Below are 9,200 nucleotides of genomic sequence, written 5' to 3'. Positions count from 1 at the left end.
ACGTGCTCCCAGCAGAAACTGGCGAGCGCGGAAAAGGGGCGGGTCCGTTCTTGCGCCGCGATCCTCCTCTGCAGAGCTTAAGGCGCGCCCGGCCCCCATTGGCTTCAGAGGGAGCTTAAGGCGCGCACCTGACTGCGCCGTGCCCCCCCCATGTGGAAAATGGTTTTCTTTCTAAAAGAAAGAATTCTCAAGAGAAGGATCTGGCTCCGTTATAGTCTAAAAAGGTAGTTGTGTTTGCTCCTCATTCCAAAGGGTCTGCCCACCCCCTGTTAGCCTGGCACATTATATATATATATATATATATATATATATATATATATATATATAATATAATATACATATATATAATATAAAGGAATCATCTTTGCACCTGATGGACTCTAGCCTATTAAAAAGCAAAATTCATTAATAAAAACATTAAAAAATAATAATAAGCATCTCACGCTGTAATAAATGTCACAGGTGCTGCAAGAATCATTTTCATTTGATACTATGGGGTAGGAAGGAGTGAAAGGTGTAGTTTCAACTGTGACCCGTGGAAGGCCACACTCCCAGTTTGTAATCTAGGGCGTGAAAGTCAACACAAGCACTTTGGATCAATAGTGTTTATTATAAACGGGGAAAGATCATGCCTTTCCCCAAGCATGCAAAACCCCTTACAGAGCCGTATTCCTAGGCAAGAGGTGATGCATGACCCTCCAACCCTTCAATTTTATGTAAACATATGTAAGTGCAAAGATGCTTCCCATGCCTTCCAACATTTCTCTGATGAAAATAGGGATGCCCTAAGGAAAAGCGGAACATTCTGGGATCAAATCAGAAACCAGGATGCCTTCTGTAAATCCAGGACTCTCAGATTCAGCTACACTCCTCAATTATATTGTTATAACTGCATTATAAAAATGTGACACCAGAGGGTGCTGTAGAGCAGTGATCTGTTGCCAATGGGATTTTGCATTCAGAGCTTTTACAGTGTTTTCTATAACTTTTTTTAAAAATCAGTATAGATCCAGCCTTGGAGAGGGTCTGGCTTCCCTTGTCAAATGCATTTTATGTTTTACTTCTCTTGACGCTAAGATCAATGGGCATTTATTTGCTTCTCCCCCATTTTCAGTACATAAAATTTGTTCCTAAGCCTTGACATGATCTCTTTTTTCTAACTTGGGACAGGGCAGAGCCCAGGGGACTTGGAAGAGAAGCAACCTGAGCAGTTAGTGCCCATGTTGCTCTTTCAGAATTCCTAACCAGCTTACGGCCCCAAAAAGGTTGACACTCCCTGCTGCAGATATTAAAAAGTAAGCACAACATTCTTAAAACATTCTCATTTTTCGCAGGTACCGTATTTTTCGCCCTATATGACGCACTTTTCCCCCTCCAAAAATGAAGGGGAAATCTGTGTGCGCCCTATGGGGCGAATGCAGGCTTTCGCTGAAGCTTGGAGAGCGAGAGGGGTCGGTGCGCACCGACCCCTCTCGCTCTCCAGGCTCCAAGAAGCTATCAGCAAGCCTGGGGAGCCCCCGGGAGTTCCTGCAGGGCTCCCTAGGCTGCGGATAGCAGCCTGCTTCCCGGAACGCGGGGCGCGCTGAAGCAGAGCGCCCCACGCTTCGGGCAGACATCGGACAGCCCCACAAGCTCGAGGGACAGCAGGGAGGCGCAGCGCCGCCATCCTGCTGTTCCCCGACCTGGTTTGGAGGCTGGCGCTAGGGAGAAGCACGCTTCTCCCCAGCGCCAGCCCCACAAGCTCAGGGGACAGCGGGGAGGCGGAGCGCCGCCATCCCGCTGTTCCCCGACCTGGTTTGGATTTCCCGACCTAGTTTTGGGGGGGAAATAAAGGGAAATTTTTTTCCCTTTATTTCCCCCCCAAAAAACTAGGTGCGTCCTATGGGCCGGTGCATCCTATGGGACGAAAAATACGGTAATTTTTAGTAGATCCAGGAGCAGAACTTGGTTGGTTGGTTGGTTGGTTGACATCCGTCTGTCTCGGGAGGCATTTGGGGGTGAAGTCAAATTGTCTGAAGGTTACAGTACCTGCTGTGGCTGTAGAGACTGATACTGCAGAGCCATGTTTTGGTGCAGCTGGGGCAGTGAAGGTTATCCAGTTGTGCTGATGCAGATGCACCATGGTGTTTCTTCTCTCTGCTGTCCAGTCCCCAAAGTCATTTCAAAGTGTAATAATAATAATAATAATAATAATTATTATTATTATTATTATTATTATTATTTTATTTATACCCCACCCATCTGATTGGGCCCAGCCACTCTGGGCAACTTCCAACACACACAATAATAATAATAAAGCATCAAACATTAACAATCAGATCCTATATAAAAAGTCACAAAACCTTATATCAAATAAAGCAATATTCAATAATCCATTAGGATGCAATAGTAAACAGTAAAATTAAACAGCAAATAATAACTAAGCAGTTTACACTTATCAGTTACAATAAAGAATCACTAATCTGTAATCAATAAAAAATAACAGCAAATCACAATGCATAAAATACCACAAAACATACAAAACCATGTCGAAGGATCAAATGGAGAAACATGGACACACAACTTATACAATTATTTTTAAGAACTATCCCCAAACTCCTCTCTTCCCAGCTGCTTCTGCTGTTTTCAAAGTCATGGTCTGGGAAAGGCTCCCAGGGCTGGAGGGTGGGGCAAGACAGGTGGGAAAGCCATTGCCTGCAGTCTCTCCCCCCTCAGTTCTTCCTCTGGAGCAGAGCAGGTATTTTATAAAGGCTCCCAGGGTAGCAAGGGAGACATTGTAAGAATCTTCTAGCCCATACTAAAATTGCCCTCTGCTGAAATCTGAAATGGCACTTCTACTGTTTGCCAGATTTCTCGTGGCTATTGAACAAAAGGGTTCATTCAGAAAGTATGTCACACACTTAGGGGGAGGGAGTAACAAGACTGTGACATTTAGTGACAAGGAAAGGGAGAGGGAGGCATATTGCTTGACATTTGATTGTGCGTTCACATCCTTGCTCCTTCTCCAGTACAACTGTTTACTGCATGGGTAGGCAAACTAAGGCCTGGGGGCTGGATCCTGCCCAATCGCCTTCTAAATCCGGTCCGCAGACGGTCTGGGAATCAGCATCTTTTTACATGAGTAGAATGTGTGCTTTTATTTAATGCATCTCTGGGTTATTTATAGTGCATAGGAATTCATTCTTTTTTTCTTTTTCTTTTCAAAATATAGTCTGCCCCCCCACAAGGTCTGAGGGACAGTGGACCAGCCACCTGCTGAAAAAGTTTGCTGACCCCTGGTTTACTGCATTGTTATGCTGTGCGAGCCAGTAAGCGCATGCCTTTTTATATGTGAAATCGGCTACTTAGGAGACCATAAATATTTCCCATCGAAAGAGGGAATGAGAGTTAAGCATACTGTACTTCAAGTGGGAAATCGGGAGGTGTAACAGTATTATAGTACAAATCTATGCATATCTATTCAAAAGTACGCCCTATTGAATTCATTTGGACTGCAAGGGGAACATGTAGAGGATTGCAGGCTAAGGAGCTGAAGCCACTTCTGGTTAAGAACTTGGATCAATTCTTTTATCAGTCAATAAAATTATGTGTCGCAGACAGAAGCAGTGGAGCGTAGCATTTGCCTCACTATTCAGCTGTCATAAATAATTGTATTTGATTAAACAAAATAGGCAAGAATGCTTAACTGGAGTCAATCAATAATCCAGCTTTTATAGGCTAGCTGTGGCTAGAGGAGGAGCTACAAACTTGGAATGCTTTTACTGCCTCCAAGACTTACTGATTATTTTGGATGGAAAGGTTATTTTTTTGCTAACTTCTGTCTGGTAATCTCATTATATCTGTAAGTGAACTGGGAATTAGAAGTCCAGCTTGAAGAATGATTGGCAGAAGATGTAAACATTTTATATTTTATGGATTAATTTTCATCAACATTAAAATGGTAAGTCCAAACAGTTTATCCCTTAAGCATTTTCAGAAATAACTTGCTGCCTATTGAATTAATAAATTTAAATTTATTCTCAATATTAAAAAAAAATACTCCTGTTTTTGAATGGTTTTGCTCTGGCTATGTGCAGCTTGAGTCAAAACATGTTAATTGTAATATCTTGCCAATAAATTACTTAATTATTTATTTTCTATGTATTATTTGGTGCAAACCTCTTGTAAGACCATGCAACAGGAAAACGCATCTTTATTGCCATTTCAAAACTCAGGCAGTTTCAATCCACAAACAGTTTGAAAGGTATATTGCAATTGGCTAAAAGTTTGCTTAATCTGTGATGCTGGTAATAATGATTAATTTGTAACTCTGAAATCTCTTCTTGCTGTTAGAACCCTGGATGGAAAGCAGAGTTATGAGACCTTAGTACATTTATTTGGTGGCTATTTATTTAGGAAGCGGAGTAAGACAATTGGTCTATATTATCTATATTATCTATGCTAAGTGGCAATGGCTCTCACCTGGGATGTTCACAGCCCTACCTTCAAATGCCAGGTGTTGAAACTGGGAGCTTCTGCATGCAAAGCATTGAGCCGTGGCCCTTCCCATACTTCCTAGTAGGTTTTCTCTTGTGGCTTTCCATTCAGCTTGTCAGAAGTAAATTTGATCAGGTAGTTTGCTCCACTGAATCCTGACTCTCAGGTTTTCAGCTAGTGCACCTTAGAACCAGTGGCCTCCAGTGCACATTGCATTCCTTTTCACATCAAAATACACATCTTCTTGCCAGAGATGGGAATTTAGATAGGCAGCTACATCAGCAATATGAGATGGAAGTTTTCCTGTGCATGAGGTTTTCTCCTATCAGATTTGTTAGATTATGGGGTCGAAACTTTACGTCCAGTTAATGTGTTTGAGATTAGAATGCCTGTCTGTCCACAACGGGAAACTTTCCCTTTCTGGATCAATAGGCAGATTCAGGAGAGAAAGTTGAATTCATAATGTGATCTGCACACCAGTGTCAAATCTCATCAATAGCTTTGTAGAAGGCGTGGATTTAACAAGCCAGAATAAAATAATATATTATTGTGATTATTCTTTGTACTTGTTTTGCTCAAGAAAATAATGGACTGTAATGCTGCAATCCTAAACTCTAGGTAGTAAACCCCATTGAACATACTAGGACTTACTTACCAGTAAACTGCTTAGAATCTGCTGTTAAGGGGGGCAGGGAAATCTGAAAAGAGTTTTTCTCTGTGTTACTAATTTTCTACCATCTTTTACAGATTCCTTCAGCGAACACAGGTAAAATCTGATAGGTATTTTTCTCTTGCCATTATTCTTTTTAGTGGGCCCCAGGAGAAAATTAAAGCCCATGTTTGGTAGACATCTTATTGTGCAACACAATGCAACAGTAAGGAAGTCCCACTGAGTTCAGTAGGGCTTGCTCCAAGGTATTGGATAGCAGTCAGGCATAGTAATCTAAACTCAGGAAGAAACAGAGTTGTGTGGCTCCATTATTGCATCTGAAGCCCTGTGGGCTAGGACAGACAGTGGGGCAGAGGGATTCAAGAATCTGGCCAGTTGGGTTTACACAGCTTTTAAAATCCAGCAGGTTTTTGAACCCGGCAGATTTGAAGCCACTAATACCCCCACCCCCAAAACATCCCATTTTGGGTCTCCCCATATTCTGCTACTAGTAAAACTACCTGGATGAAGATGGCTGGGCAAAGTTTGGAGTGGAGTCCCCCCCACCAGTGGTATTTGACAGAAATATACCTGCACACCATCCTAAACCTTGTTCTCCTGCCCAGTCATGAAAGTGGGGGTTTGGATTATGCTCTTACAGTTTAATAAATATTGTTCCTTTTTTAATAAATATGTATAAATTTATTAGCATAACTACCTAGTGTAAGTAGTCAATAGGTACAAATCACGTGGTTAGGATCATGCTGTGAGTTAGTAAAACAGTGGCCATAATCCTAAAGACAAGGGGCGAGGGTGGGAGTGCTATTAAAGGGCTAGAAATGGTGCAAAACCAATTTCCCAAGAGACTGTTTTCCTTACCCAAGGGAACAGCAGCCTCACTTTTAAGCATGGAAGCTGGATGGCCAGTGTTAACTGCAATAACTGATTGCACTATATTTAATGACTTGTAAAGACTGTCCTCCATGCCTTGTGAGTGCTTGCCAGCCCTGTGCAATGAGGAATTGGAAAACAGCCAATGGTGGAAATCTAACACCCAACATTATTGGAACTCTTATTATTTCCATAAGCTAGAGATTATATCTATGGACAAATGCCAATTAAGGGATTGGTGCCACTGGACAGAATCACGACGTGATCTGCAAGCAATCAAATCCTCTAAATGCTCTCCTTTGTTCCCCCTTCTAATTACAGTCCATTTTAGAGTCAGTTACCTGTCGAATCTCCAGCCAGCCTCACTTAGATTCGCTTTTACTGAGCTGCATTTTTAAGCTATACCCTCCGCCGACCTAGACGGATGATATAACAGGATACCATAGGAAGGTGGACTCTGTATATGTGGGCAACTGCAGGTGGAAGACATCTTGCACTATTTACTATATTGCCCACTATACATTGGACCCAGGAGATGATTTTTCACCTTACCGTCCATACAGGAAAGATGTCTCTCCCCAGCAGAGAAGATCCTATGGCTTCTTAGCGATGTAAACATTTCAGTGACTCATAAAGTCGCCCTTTTTGCTTTGGGAGCCAAAAAGATCAGAAAGAAGACCCTGGACAATATAGCAGTGACCTGTAAGGGAGCTGCAGAGATATAAACAGAGATCATTATTTGTGGTGTGACAACCCTTTTGCTTGTGCTCATTTTTTATTCAGATTTGTCACGGCCAATGGCTAGTACAATAAAGTTATTTGGATTGGACTTAAAGTGTGTGGGTTGCATTAGGTTCCAAAACAATAAAAATTTGCACATGAAGCTAGTAATTACAAACCCATGAATTAACAGGAATAACTACACAACAAATGCCTTTTAGTTTTATACCAGTTTAACTTCCAGGGCTTTCCTTTAATTTTTTTTTTTTTATAAATCCAGGAAACTTGTAGTTGTGTTAGAAATACCTAACTTCCTTACAAAACTATAGGCTCCCAAAATTCCATGGGTGTAGGGAATGACTAATAAACTTACTGCTGGTGTTGATATTTCCCCCAGCTTTCTAGACTGTAGCCTATGGGTGACAGCCAACTAAATCACAGAGCAGATCACTGAAATCAGTGGTTTAAAAGCCCTTTGATTTCAGTGAGTCTACTCTTGAGTAGAGTATGATTTTAATCGGACAACTCCCAGTGACTATTGCGTTGCAAGGTAAGGAGACTGACTGTTCATGTGTATACTTTTGCAGGTTTCACTGTATCCGTTTACGATGTGACATCAAGAAGTGTTTATCTCCAATGGCCCAAATTCCCCGGAGCCTTTTCATATAGAGCCATGGCAACCCCTTTGAACACAGTGGGACACTCCTCGTCAGCCCGTTTCAGTGACGTCACACTTGTAGGTGCTCTTGCATCTCTAGTTCCCAACACAATCCACACTGTGAAAGTGGACGCCATAGACAAGAATGGAGTTATACTGGCTGAGGCTCAGACTATGCAGTTAACGGGTTAGTATGAGATGGTTTAAAACAGAGTTGGGGAGCCTCAGGCCTAGGGGCCTCTCTATCTGGCTTTTGGCCTCTCCATAGGCCACAACCTGTCCTGAGGCCACACCATGACTAGCCCGCCGATGAGGCAAGGTGAGGCGACCATCTTGTGTGGCAGGATCCACAGGGGTAGCAGTTCTGGCCTCTAAAGAATGTATTTCTGGCTGCAGGCCAGATCTGCCTCCTCCTCAGGAGTCCCCGAGCCCCATGCTGCCTCTATAGCAATCTATAGCAATAAGAGAAGCTGATGGTCTCCTCCTGCCCTTGGGGAGCAAATGACTGGGTCTGTCCTCTGGGGTCTCCTGGGGGGCTGGACCCTCCTAGCACAGTTCAGAGTGTGCTTCTTTCCCTCACCCCACAACAGCCATTGGGTAAGGTTGATTTCATTCCCCCCTCCTTGTTCCCAATGTAGAACTTTGGATGCGGGTGGCGCTGTGGCCTAAACCACTGAGCCTCTTGGGCGTGCCGATCAGAAGGTTGGCGGGTTGAATCCCTGAGATGGAGTGAGCTCCTGTTGCTCTTTCCCAGCTCCTGCCAACCTAGCAGTTTGAAACCACAATAGTGCAAGTGGATAAATAGGTACTGCTGTGGCAGGAAGGTAAACAGCGTTTCTGTGTGCTCTGGTTTCTGTCACAGTGTCCCGTTATGCCAGAAGTGGTTTAGTCATGCTAGCCACATGACCCAGAAAGCTGTCTGTGGATAAATGCTGGCTCCCTTGGCCTGCAAGCGAGATGAGCGCTGCAACCCCATAGTCGCCTTTGACTGGACTTAACCATCCAGGGGACCTTTACCTTTACCTTTACCTTTTACCTTTTAATGTAGAATTTACTCACCCCCTTGGTCCTGATGAAGATATTTCCCCTTTGTTCCTGATGTAGATCTTCACTTATCCCTCCTTCCCTGGCATGGGGGCCTCACAATTTTGTGGTTCACCTCAGGTGCCAAAATGTATCAGGATGGCCATCCTTTGCCATCCCTGTTCTACTGCCTTCTTGCTGGCCAGGAAAGAGGGTGGTGTGTGTGTGTGTGTGTGTGTGTGTGTGTAAACCTCTGGCTTTTGCATGCCTCAAATGTAGCCTACAGTACAAAGGTAAGTCACGTCCATTACTCTACCCAGTTTTGCTTCTGCACCTGCCTGCTCCTAACATGTGCGGCTTGTAAAGCTGCTCACAAGATAAAGTGGTCTTCCCAGCTGAAAAATGTTTCCCACTCCTGGTTTTAATAGAGTTGGTTTACATATTTGTCAATAGTCCCAATAAAAGCTACCAGGGTTTTTCAGTCTTATATTATTATATTCTACTGAATCTTTAACAGAAAAAATATAAATGCTGCTGTTCTGAATATAGTCAAGTTGCATAAGGCTGAAATCATATATAACAACCATGGAACTCTATGGGATGTACTTCTAGGTATGCATGCATAGAACCATGCTAAAAATCCTATCAAAGTCAGTGAGACATAAGCAGCCTAACTGAGCAGGATTGCACCAATGGCACTGTGAAACTTTGCCAGATGTGGGCATTTGATTACAAATCCCTTTTGCACCAGGCTGGGGGAGGGAGTTTGGATCGCGCAGAGGT

At 43.2% G+C, this 9,200-nt stretch overlaps 1 protein-coding gene and 1 long non-coding RNA gene across 8 annotated transcripts in view; both read left to right on the top strand.

Moving 5' to 3' along the window:
• The window catches only part of LOC308479234, a 42,238-nt gene that overhangs the window by 17,284 nt on the left and 15,754 nt on the right, over positions 1–9,200 (top strand). The window lies entirely within an intron of this gene.
• Positions 1–9,200, top strand: part of FNDC7 (fibronectin type III domain containing 7) — a 32,541-nt gene that overhangs the window by 7,587 nt on the left and 15,754 nt on the right. For 2 of the 7 annotated variants that reach the window (XM_081009688.1, XM_081009685.1), the window contains exons 2-3: positions 5,224–5,242; positions 7,324–7,581. In XM_081009688.1, the coding sequence (XP_080865814.1) occupies positions 5,224–5,242; positions 7,324–7,581 (277 nt within the window). Of the gene's footprint in view, positions 1–3,223; positions 3,309–3,345; positions 3,941–5,223; positions 5,257–6,579; positions 6,719–7,323; positions 7,582–9,200 lie in introns of those variants that run through there. The other 5 variants (XM_081009691.1, XM_081009687.1, XM_081009689.1 and 2 more) reach the window with 5 other exon arrangements.

Source organism: Podarcis pityusensis, assembly GCF_964106645.2.
Source record: "Podarcis pityusensis genome assembly, chromosome: 6".
Lineage (NCBI taxonomy): Eukaryota > Metazoa > Chordata > Lepidosauria > Squamata > Lacertidae > Podarcis > Podarcis pityusensis.
Note: the sequence above shows the minus strand (reverse complement) of the source record. Positions and strands in the feature narration are given on the sequence as shown.